Consider the following 12,611-nt stretch of genomic DNA (forward strand, 5'->3'; position numbering starts at 1 on the left):
GGGGGTTGCGTGAGGGAACACTCAGCGTCCTCTGCCAGGATCCCGGCCCAGTGCTGCAGAAAGGGGGTGGGGAAATCACTGGGGGCCGGGGCACAAGCAGAGTCCCTCTCTCGTTATGCAACTTCCTCAGGAGCGCTTTGCACCCGGTTCCTGCCCCCACAACTGCGCGCTCGCTCCTGCGCTCGCCCTCGGCGTGGGGGGCATTGCGGCCGGGCAGGCAGCTGAGCGAGGAGCGTCCGCTTCGGCCTCCTCTCCCCCCCCAGCCACCGGGCCAAACACATTCCTTGGCGCTTGAATTACGCGGGGCAGGCTTTGCCCGAGCTTATTTACTAAGCCTCGTGTTGAGCCGTTGTTGCGCAAGGGCCTCTAGCAGCCTGGGCAGCGGTGGGATTGTTAATCGTGGGGACGCCAGGAAGGTGCATGCAAATGCTTTCGGCTTTTTTATGATTATTTTTTGGCCCTAGTTTTCGGGAAGATACGGACCTGAGTTCAGCACTTCAAAGTTTCAAGTGCAGCAAAATAAAAAAATAAAAATTGCCGCAAAAGTGGCCGAGGAGGGCCCTCTACTGGTGGAACTGAGAGATCCACCCTAGGGAGGAAAATGCAAAGTCGGCCTCCAGTTTGAAGTTACCTCTGATTTCCTGTTAGATGTCAAGATCAATCTGGAAAGAATGCTCAGACAAAATATCTAATTAAGGGAGTGTTTCTTCTACTGTTCCTGTCCCCATACTACTCTGCCTTACACTTTGAAAAGTGACTAGTGGACTCTTGTTTCCTCCCTCCTCCCCTACATACTTGTCACTGTCACAATAAAGGGTTCTGGCTAGGTGTGAGCAGTTCCTGAAAATTAGGCCCCTTACAGGATCATGTTCAGGCTAGGAATAGAAGTATGCCTAGCTTTTGATATTGTAGGTTGTAGTGGTTTTCTTGAATTATCTTTGTGAGTAACAACACGTGTATAATACATTGGAAATTTTTACAACTAGTTAACTTTTAGGCAGGTTAATTTTGCTATTTTATTCACATTGACATAACTTGTTATTTTCACTTTTGTTTTTACTCATGAATTTGGCACTCTAAAACTGAAACATCAAGTTTTTTGCATTGTGTACAAAAAAACTGCATTCTTAAGTAATTTGAAATAATTCTAAGTAACTTCAAACATAATCCACACTTTAGGAGAGTGATTTCTTACAGAGGAAAATTATCTGATTTCCAATATCTTGTGTAACTGATTTTAATATTAACATCTATGAGAGAAAAACTAGAGATTGGATATGCTAGATTATTTTGTTTAAACCCTGGATGTGGGTTAAGTGGCATTCTCTATAATATATGCTCGTCTGCTATGTAAAGTTTTTTTTTTAATTAATCAAACAAATGAAGTGCTGATAGATCTGTCATCTCTTGGGAGACTATTCAATAGTGTAATAAACATATTTGTTAAGAAAAGTACATTTAAGTTTAATTTGCTGTTAATAGCATGTCTTTCATTTTAACTTGGTTTCATTTAATCACTTTATCTAGAAGGATGATTTTAAAAGTCCCAAGAGGTTGTAAGAGAAATGGGTATGTTTGACTACATTGTGAATGTTTGTTTTCCTCTTAATGACTCAAACACTGAGTTGAGTTTGATTGGGCTTCACCTGTTGTGTGTGGAGGCAGCAGAGGGATTGCTGATGAAACAGGAGACTTTATTTTTTGTGTTGCTTTATTTACCCTACATTTTTTATGATGCTTATAATTAGGATTGAGGCATGTGTATGGTGTGGAGGTGGGGACTGAGGAATCAATGGCTCCAAGCATTGTGATTACTAAAGACAGAGAGTGTGCATATATAGTAGTAGCTTGTTTAATACTTTAAGAGCAGATCTGCTGATCGTAAAAGCTGTGAACTACATATTCTGAGAGAAAATTCTGTAAATGCAGTAATGTACTGGTTATATTAAGAGCTGGAAGGACTTCAATTCTGTGATAAAGACAGAGGGCAGATGATAGCTGGTCATTATATAGGGTACGTCTACACTGCAGGGCAAAAGTCAAATTAAGCTATTCAACTTGAGCTACATCAATTGCGAAGCTTAAGTTTGAAATAGCTTAATCCGTCTTTTGGAACTGTCTACACAGCAAGAAGTTAAAGGAAGAACACTCATCCTTCGACTTCTCTTACTCCTTGTGAAATAAGGGTTACCATGAGTCGGAGTAACATGTCCTCCAGTTCACCATTATTTCAAAATAATGACTTGTAGTGTAGACACACTCTATGATGCAAAAGAGAAGAATGGTCAACTATGAGGTAAAATTAACCATGGAAATCTTATTTCTCCTAAAAATGAATATTTCAGAATAAATGACGTGAAGTGCAACAGACAGACTCCAAGAAGTACAGTCCTGTCCAGAGAGACATCCAGTCAGGAGTTGTGAAGAGCCAGTACTTTTAGTGCAAGGAACAAATAAAAGTAAGCTGAAGTTTACTTGGCCCTCTGGCTCAAATAATTAAGATAAACTAAAAAACAGGGATTCAAACAGTTCTTTTACTTAGAAATACTATTGATTAGATTAAACTTCCATTCAGGACTTCACAGACGATTACACTACTGATAAAGAGTTTCACTTGAAAGTTTTGCCTTTGTATGGTCTCTCTAAACAAAATCAGAGATATCAGAGAGTTTTTTTTTTTTAGACTGGTAGCATAACTGTGTACTGAGTATTACTATGCTGCACTAAGTCAGAGATAGTTAAAAAGACATTTAAGAAAAGCTGCATTTTAGGCTACGTCTATACTGCACTTATCTTGCGCAACAGCCTATGCAAATGAAGCATGGATTAGCATATTGCCACACTTCATTTGCATAATTAATTAGCAGCCATTTTGTGCAAGAGCCATTCTTCCTAACATTAATTATGCAAATGAAGTGTGGCAATATGCTAATCCATGCTTCATTTCATAGGCTGTTGCGCAAGAGTGGTGCAGTGTAGACGTAGCCTTAGAAAATATCCATTGCCTAGTTTGATGCAGCAGCATTAGTGTTAGCCATGTTGTAAGCACACAAGAAGACATGGGGCACCTTTGCTGCTAGTATTGGTGCAGATGCACTGTTGCTGAAAAATGGGTGACACCTTTTCTAGTGTAGATGTAGCCATAGACTTTTTATATGGGGAAAGACTTTAAACTATCATACTGGGAGGCAGGTACAACCATATGTAAGTATCCTGAGAAAATCCAGCAAAAACACTACAACTAAAATAAGAAAATGGATATAGGCGATACATTAAGGAAGCTAGTCAGTTTTAAAAAAGAATTTAAAAAAAGAATAAAAGTTTAAAATTATCACCTGTACTTGACTCTCTGCCATTGTTGATGGTTTTACAATCACAATTTTTAATAGCTTATCTCCCAATGGCTACATTAAAGATGTAAACAGCTATAGGAGCCTGACTGATTGGCTATACAAAAAAGCGAAACTTGCTGTACACAAAGTGCTGTCAAATGCACAAAATAAACAAACTGTAAACACAGAAATATTTTTCTCTAGTATCTTTCCTTTAGTTATTTTTGGTCATGTTTGTGACAACAGTAGTTTAAAGAGAATTGGGACTGTGATTTTTTTTTTTCTAGTTCACAGCTCCCCTTTAAGTAGTGAGGGAAGAAAATTAAGAAAGAAAAATGTTACTGTGTGGTGGGAGGAAGAGAATGAAATATACCAACATCTTTCTACAGAAGACAATTAAATGGTCACTTAAAGGGATGGTGGGCCCAATTTAGTAATTTTACAGTGAGGAATGGGTAATTTTACTGCCTATTACTCTAAATCTTCAGGAGAACTGGGTTCTACTGCGTTTGTTGTCACTGGGAAGATAAGTTATTCAGATTTGTGACTAGAAAAAGAGGAGCTTGGGTTGCCTGAGGAGAGACTTCTTGCAGGTGGAAATGTCTAATTTTCCCTGAACTTGGCTTTGTGGGGCATGGTAGTACTGGTATATTTTAGAATACCTTTGATACTACTAGGTAGTATGTGTATGATTTTTATGTAGATGTTTGTGTGTGATTTTCATCTTTTCATTTAATTTCTTCAGTGCGATTCTAATTACTTTTTTTATTGTCAGCAGTCCTTGACAATTTGAACATAGTTCAAGGACTGAGCTGCTGCCTCTTACATTCCACCATTGGTACCACAAGAGAATAGATATTCTTTCAGCTTTCATTGGCTGGGGGGTTATGGATGAACAAGCTGAGTGCCCTAATGCATTGTTTTGCCATCTGACTAACACGCTTTCACTCATTCAACAAATAAATATGCACGTCTGTCTTTCTAATCTCCCTATGTAGTCCCATATACAAAAGCCATCCTAGTGATATCTGAATGTCTGAAAAGAATGATATGCAAGCAGGTCTGTTGACCCAGTAGTACTATCATTACTTTTGTGATCTGCTGTCTTCATTGTTGAGGATCTCTGTAATGAATTGGGCCTCTTCTCTTGCTAAAAGTTATACATACTAGGTCCCTGCAAATTCATAGATAACTCATTAGATGAGATTATAAAAATGTAGGTAGTTGTGAGGCAAATTTTTCAAGCATTGGTTTAAATAATGAATGCTTCTATTATTGTTGTGTTTTTTTTGTTATATTCAGTACCTAAGCTTACAATTACTTTAAAAAAATACTTGTACATTTAACTGACATATCCCCTCCCATATCTTTGCTTGAAATCTTTAAGTAGAGAAGCTTGCAACAGATGAAACTATTTAATTTTTTAACTCTATTATTCTTTGTAAGTGTCTGTTTTGTGATGCATGCATTCCTTATTGATTTCAGTTGATAAAGATGAATGCTTCTCTAAAGAAGGTGTGCAGTCTTATTTCAGATACTTCTTTTAATAAAAATGTGTTAAATATATATAAACCAGAAAGTTCATATTAAAAATATTTAAGGTGTACTTAGTCTCTTCAAACCATTGCTGAAACATTAATCTTCAAAACACATCTGAAAATATTGTATTTTACAGATGAGAAAATTAAGAGAAGTGATTGTTTTCAAGCCACATGAGTCCTACTTTTAAGTCTATTCAAATCAAAGGAAAGGTTCCCTTGATTTCAGTAGACTTTGTATCAGGCTTTTAGAACTCAGATGTTGAAAGCTCTTAGGGTATGTCTAGACTACATGCCTCTGGCGACAGAGGCAGGTAGATTAGACTACCCGGCATAGGAAAATGAAGCGGCGATTTAAATAATCGCCGCTTCATTTAAATTTAAATGGCTGCCGCGCTGAGCCGATCAGCTGTTTGTCGGCTCAGCGCGGTAGTCTGGTCGCTCCACGGTCGACATCAAAGGCATTGAGGATGAGGCATACCTGGGAGGTCGACAAATGCCTTTGATGTCGACCGTGGAGCGTCCAGACTACCGCGCTGAGCCGACAAACAGCTGATCGGCTCAGCACAGCAGCCATTTAAATTTAAATGAAGCGGCGATTATTTAAATCGCCGCTTCATTTTCCTATGCCGGGTAGTCTAATCTACCTGCCTCTGTCGCCAGAGGCATGTAGTCTAGACATACCCCTAGTGAAATCCAGTAGTCACCAGCCAGTAGATCTTGGAGTTTCTGACAGGTGATCCTGACTGGTTTGGCCAGGAATCCATCAAGCTCTGGCACTTCAGTTGCCCCTTCACCCACTGTCACATGCTGCTCTTGCCATGTGCCTTGGAGCTGCCCCCCTGGGTGCCTCCTACTTTTGCCCATAGTGTGGGAGGAAGAAGAGGAGGGTGCTACTGTCAGGGCGTCCCTCCTCACCTCTTCTGTACCCTATCTCCACACAGAGAGAAGGAGATGGAGGGAGGTTGGCAATGCAAATGTGTCACCTACACAATGTGCGTGTCCCTGTCATGCAAACAAACACACTGTCCTTCACTCTCATCTCCCAACCCAACACACACGTGGGGGGTGGTTGTTGTTTCTGTTTCTGCTTGAAAAATGAGTTATGTTTGGTTTTTGACTGGTCTGGAGAATTTTCATTTCTCTCTTACGCATAATTTAATTCTTTGAGTAGTGAGTTCTAAAATGCCTAACCTGGCATGGCTGGAGTGATTATCCCTATGGTAAGTGCCACTCCTGGAAGTGGCTGGCATGTCCCTGCAGCCCTGGAGAGCGTCAGAACAGGAGGTCTCCATATGCTGTCTTTGCCTGCAGGTACCACCCTCAAGCTCCCAATAATCAATAACTGGGAACTGTGGCCAGCTGTAGGCTCAATGCCTGTAGATGAGGGGGCAGCACATGGTGCCATGGATCCATTACCATACATGCCAGCTGCTTTCAGGAGTGGTGCAGGGCAGGAGTAAGCCTGCCTTAACCCCACTGCTCCACCATCCGGAAGCTGTCTCAATTAAATGGTGCCCAGCCAGAGCCTGCTTCTTGAACCCTTGTCCCAGCCCTGAACCTCCTCCTGAACCCAACCTCCTGCCTCATACGCGAGTCCCCCTGCACCCAAACTCCTTCTCAGAGCTTGCACCCTGAAACTTCTCCTGGACCCCAAGTCTCTCCCCCCTCCTCCCCCGGCCTAACTCAAAGCCCCTCCCACACTCCAAATTCCTTGGCCCAAGAGCAGAGGCTGCATCCTTATCCCAGCCTGGAGAAAGTGAGTGGGGAAGGGCGAGGGAAGGGGGATGGAATGAGCAGGGTGAGGCCTTGGAGAAGGGGTGGAGCAGGGGCAGGGCCTCAAAGAAGGGATGGGAAGGAAGCGGGGCAAGAGTATTTGGGTTTGAGGTAGATCTTGCATTGCATTTAAATTGAAAAAGTGATCTTGTGGTTAAAAAGGTTAGAGACCACTTGTGTAATCTAACAATTAGTATATAGAACTGTCTCTTGCTGTTAAGGTTTGGCACAGTACTTAAGTTACTTAGCCACAATTTACCAATTTATATGACTATTTTCATAAAGCACCATATGAGGTATTATCAATTCAAAGATCCATCAGTCAAAGCTTTAATGGAAGGAGAAACAAGTAGTAAATAGGTATGCAGTAGTCTTCATTATTCTGTCACATGTAGATGCATGTGATTTTTTTTTATTCTTTCATTTAATTTCTTTACTGCTGTTCTGATTTCTTTTTCATTGGCCTGTTTCTTTCTCCTTACCACCTACAGTAGAGGAAGTCATTTTAGAGCTAGCAGTCTGAGATCTTTCATCATTTTTGCATTCAAGACCCCATAAAGTCAGGAAGCAGAGATTTTGTTGAAAATAGGTGCCTCTAGTAACTAAACTTACTTGTCAGCACGGTATAACAGTCCCATGACAGCATCATCCCTGAGGAGACAGGACAGTCCAGAAGTGTGGAAGAGAGTACCGGGGATTGAAAGTACAAATTGTGCCTGTAATGTTGGGTTAATTTAAAAAATGGGAAAAATACTCGAATGAGTTGTTTGCACATTGATCATTGGTTTTTTATTTTTTGTTCTATTTTTGCCAAACATTAGACTCTAGACAACTTTTTTATCACTGTTTGAGGCCATCAATAGAGGCTACAATCAAATTACAGTAAACTTCCGATAATCCGGCACCTTGAGGACCCAGGGGGTGCTGGATTATCAGATATGCTGGACTATCAGAAGGGGGGGCTATGAGGGGTCTGGAGCTGGGAGGGGATGCCACCCCAAACCCCTCATAGCCCCCCCCTTACGATAGTCAGGCTCTGCCCCAGGAGTCCCTGATTCAGCCGCTGCTGGTCAGTTTCAGCAGCAGCTGAATCGGGGATGCCTGCAATAGAGTAGCTGGGGTACTGCCCGGTTGGTCCTGTAGCGCTGCCCCTCGGGGCTGCGGGACCAACCCGGCAGCACCCCAGCTGCTCTTGGGGACGCCTGGGGCAGAGCAGCTGGAGTGCTGCCGGGTTGGTCCCGCAGCGCCAAAGGATGGCGCTGCGGGACCAACCCAGCAGGACCCCAGCTGCTCTGCCCCAGGCGTCCCCGATTCAGCAGCTGCTGAAACAGATCAGCGGCTGATTCCAGGAAGCCCGGGGCAGAGCTGCTTTGCCCCGGGCTTCCTGGAATCAGCCGCTGATCTGTTTCAGCAGCGGCTGACTTGGGGACCCCTGGGGCAGAGCAGCTGGGGTCCTGCCGGGTTGGTCCCGCAGCGCCGAGGGGCGGCGCTACGAGAGCAACCCCGCAGCACCCCAGATGCTCTGCCCCAGGCGTCCGGATTCAGCCTGCTGGTGAAACTGACGCTGCTGGTCAGTTTCAGCAGCGGCTGAATCCCTACGCCTGGGGCAAAGCAGTTGGGGTGCTGCCGGGTTGGTCCCGTAGCGCCGCCCCTCGGCACTGCGGGACCAACCCGGCAGCACCCCAGCTGCTCTGCTCCCGGCTTCCCTGATTCAGCTGCTGGTCAGTTTCAGCATCAGCTGAATGGGGGAAGCCTGTCAGGCTGCCCCAACACTGCCGGGTTCCTGATGGTGTTGGACCATGAGGAGTCCCGGAGCATTGGATGCCGGACTAATGGAGTTTTACTGTAATGTGTATATGGGTTACTTGAAAAACACCATATATACTTTTATGGTCAATATTCACTTTTCTTTTATCTCTTAAAATATCTTGTGTAAAAAGATTAGATTGTAAGGATTATTGTTTCTTTCCAGATTAATCCTTTTCAACTGACAGTGTTACAGAGCATTCTCATTGCTGAGAGTAGCACCAGCAGAGACAGACAGCTGTTAACTTCTTTCTGCCCCTTAGTAAGAGGCAAGACCTCTGTTGACGTATTGGTCAATATGGGAGAAGCATGCCTCAGCAGCCTCAAGCCATTAGAACGCTTATACTATACAAATAAATGTACAGATTGGATTACTGCAGTGTGCTTTAGATGGAGGTATTTTAAGATTACTTGGAAACTTCAGCTAATATGAACGCAGCTGCCCATGTGCTTAGCCAAGCTACTCAGAACTTGCAATCTTAAAACTGCATTGGCTTCCAGTTTGTTTCCAGATACACGCCCAGTTGTTAGCTCTTTATGGTTTGCATTATGTATTTCAGAGATAAAGAAAAAGAAAGTCTAGGTCCTAACATTGCATTTTAGATTAGCTGCAGCATGCCCAGATTTATTCATCTGCTAGTGGGAGAGGGGATTCTTGTTGGGTCTAAGATTTGGAATTCACTTCCTTCATTGGTCCGATGGAGTTCATGCCTGTTGACCTTGGGTGATATCTAAACATCTTCCCACTATAAATGTTAAAATATAGTTTTGGTTATTTTTTGTAGGTCTGGGATTTGTTTAGTTTACATTCAACTGGTGTAGATTATTTATACTTATTAAAAATATCAGTGCATGCATTTAGAACACAGTTTATAAACGTGTTTAACTATAGACAGAGGAAAAAAAACATCCAGTTAATCTTCCTGTCAATTCGAGATTGTTTCTCAAAGTATGTGTAAAGATTTGTCACAATACTCTTCAGACCTAGATGCATGCCACTCATGTCTCCGAACCCCAGCTGTTTCATGCATAATAAGGATGGTTCCTCACTCATGTCCTATGTTATTACTCATGCTGAGTAGTACCTTTTTAGTGGGACTATTAATTTAAATGAGGTATTACTCAGGGTGGGCAAAAATGTCGGAATCAGGCCCTGGGAGTAACGGTAGTTTGGAATAGGAAGCCTAATCCGAACTATCTAGTTCGTGCTGTGTGTAGCCGCGGGCGCAGATTCCGAACTAGCGGACATTTAAAAATGGCGACGCCCGGCAATATGCAAATGAAGCCCGGGAAATTCAAATCCCGGGCTTCATTTGCAACTCCGGTTGCCTACATTAACCACCCTAGTTCGAACTAGGGTGGTAGTGTAGACATACCCTAAGTGACTTTGAGAGCAGTGTTTATGTAAACAGCATATTTTAAGAAAATATTGGTGAATATTTGTGTAAAATTGATTTTAAACTTTTAAACAAGAACATTCCCACTAGAAACCTGATTCTAAGAGTAATGATCAAGACACTTGCGAAGCAGAGACTATACTGCATGACTTACATGTTCATCTGAAACCAACCAATCAGCATATTGAATACTTTCAACAAACTGCTTGCAAACAATCTGCAAGATAATTTTTTGTCTAGGAAAGTATTTGGTAAATAAATATTAATAGCAACTAAAGTTGAAAACACTGTAAGCTGCTAATGGACAGTTTATGAACCAAAAGAGAAACTAAATTATTTGCTACAAATAATTCACTTTGTGTAGATTATAGAAGTCCCTTTTAAAAAAAAGAATTGTTCACTGTGATTTCACATTGAACAAACAGAAAATCAAGTGCAGATCCATAATTTGAAGATTCTTGGTTTACAAGAATATGAAGAAGGTGAAAAGTTAATAGTCTTTTCTGACAAATGGCTGCTAGAGATTTTGCAGTTCAACGCAACTGATGACCCTTCCTGCTTGTGAGGGGGATTGGATCACATCCAGGGAAAGTGACAAGTGCTGTATAACTATTATTGCTTGTGTAACTGATTTGAGAGAGACTCCTACAACAGCAAAGGGCATTGAAATCCATTATTTATAAGGGTAAACAGATCTTTTTTCCCTCTGGTTTTACTACCATGAAGCAAAAGGAGATCTAGTAAAACAACTCTCCAAGAGTGTATGTATAAATATATATTTTAAAAGATGTATATAATATTTTATGCAAACATTATGTTAGGGATGTGAATGTTAAACCAGTGGGGGATGAAGCAGCCTGTCAGCAGTGGGGGGAAGAGCTGCTCCAGCCAGGGTGGGAGTGTCCCTCTTCCCCCGCATGAACCGCCCTTTTATTGGTTAACCAGTAAAACAATACATTTAACCAGTTAACCAATTAAATGGGATTTTACATTCCTACATTATGTGCAGCTTCATGGCTTGGGCTAAAGAATATTCAGAGGATTTCTTTTATTCTATAACAGCCTGCAAACTATTGTATACTCTAAGAAGTAAGGTTTAATTTGGATTTGGATAAGAAATTCCCCCATACATATTACCAGCTATTAAGAAAAAGCTAGTTCTTTTAATCCATACTTAGCATACATGCTTACATTTGTTTCTTGCTGCCTCTGTATATAAAAATATACAATTTTCTCACATTAGCCTGTGTACAATTTGAATTTTTTGGATTCTTTCCTGTCCAGCCTCTCCCCATTAGAGGATGGTGGATGGACTACTAGTGTTGTTTTAAAAGGGTTCTAAAAGATTTGCACCTGACTTTTGTGGCATTAGCTCATATATTCAGCATTTTGATCAAGTAAGTTATGTGCATTCTGGATGTGAGTGGAAGGACAATTTGATATTCATTGTGTAAAGTGTGCTTGAAATGTCCGTGAATGAAACATCAGCTCAGAGTTAGGTTTTATCTGAAAATGTTTTTTCGCTTTTTTTTTTTTCCAGTGCATGCATCATGAATGAATCAGCCTCAAGTGCAAGTGGCCAGGAGTTTGATGTATTTAGTGTCATGGACTGGAAGGATGGCATAGGCACTCTGCCAGGAAGTGATTTAAAGGTAAGTAAGATACGTATTTTTTAAAAACACTGTTATTAAAAACTGTAAATGCTTAGGAATGGGGGGAGTGTGTGTCACCCACTGGTAATTGGGTGTTGTACTCCTTTCTGTACCTGCTCCACAGAGAATATAGGTCTGTAAGAGCACGTCTACACTACGTGGAAGATTGATATTGCCGTGGCTGATCTTCCTGGGTTCGATTTAGCAGATCTAAATCAAACTCAGAGGGTGCCTCTGTCAGCACTGATACTCTTGCCCTTCAAAAGGAGCAAGGGAATATTTCTGTCGGCCTCCTGCTTTATGAATGACACTGAAATGTGATATAAGATATGTCGACTCCAGCTCTGCTATATAATTTACATAAGTTACTTCCACTATAGTGTAGACCAGGCCTTACTGCCCTCAGCTGAAGGCTGTTTTAAGATGAAGCTGTAGAAAAGCTTTAGCTTTGAAGATGTCTCGTTTAATTCCTGGTGTATGTTAAAATGGCAGCTGTCAGATAGCTATGCAAATACACAAGAGAAACAGGAGTCTAACTCTAGCTTAGAGCTCAAGTTCCCACAAGCCAGTAAATTGAAAAACTAAGGCTGAACATTTCATTTTTAAAATGATATTGTCACCCCTTTAAATCTTGTTTGCAATATTGTTGTATCTGTGTCGGTCCCAAGATGTTGATGAGGTAATGCTTTTTGTTGGACCAACAGACATAAAGAAGAGCTCTCAGTAGCCCAAAAGCTTCTCTTTCACCAACTGAAATTCTCATCCACCTTCTCTCTCTCTCTTCAAATTTAGTCAGTTTTAAAAATGAGTAAAAGATACTGTATGAGCCCTGTCTTTTTATGGCTTTACAGTTGCATTTTATTTTTTAAAATGTTTTCTCTAGTTCCTTGTTGTCTGAAAGATACACAGACATGTGGGTGGAATTCACCCCAGTAGAAGTATTAAATGAATACTTCTGATTGTTAGGACATTTTAGAAACCTGAATACTTCGATTTATCTCTTTCAAAATATAGATCAGGAATGTAATATTTAACATTTTAAAAATTTTGAAATGCTAAAGTTAAAAAAAATAGACTATACATTTTTAGCTGGTTGTTTGTTTTTTGTCC

The 12,611-nt window shown here is 41.3% G+C and overlaps 1 protein-coding gene across 8 annotated transcripts in view; it reads left to right on the forward strand.

Moving 5' to 3' along the window:
- L3MBTL3 (L3MBTL histone methyl-lysine binding protein 3) overlaps nucleotides 1-12,611 on the forward strand; it is a 159,604-nt gene that overhangs the window by 14,415 nt on the left and 132,578 nt on the right. For 6 of the 8 annotated variants that reach the window (XM_075924145.2, XM_006118582.4, XM_006118587.4 and 3 more), the window contains exon 2: nucleotides 11,390-11,501. In XM_075924145.2, the coding sequence (XP_075780260.1) occupies nucleotides 11,400-11,501 (102 nt within the window). In that variant the 5' untranslated portion in view covers nucleotides 11,390-11,399. Of the gene's footprint in view, nucleotides 1-43; nucleotides 1,570-2,345; nucleotides 2,460-11,389; nucleotides 11,502-12,611 lie in introns of those variants that run through there. The other 2 variants (XM_089777251.1, XM_006118586.5) reach the window with 2 other exon arrangements.

Source organism: Pelodiscus sinensis, chromosome 3 (genome assembly GCF_052426305.1).
Source record: "Pelodiscus sinensis isolate ZL-2025 chromosome 3, ASM5242630v1, whole genome shotgun sequence".
Lineage (NCBI taxonomy): Eukaryota > Metazoa > Chordata > Testudines > Trionychidae > Pelodiscus > Pelodiscus sinensis.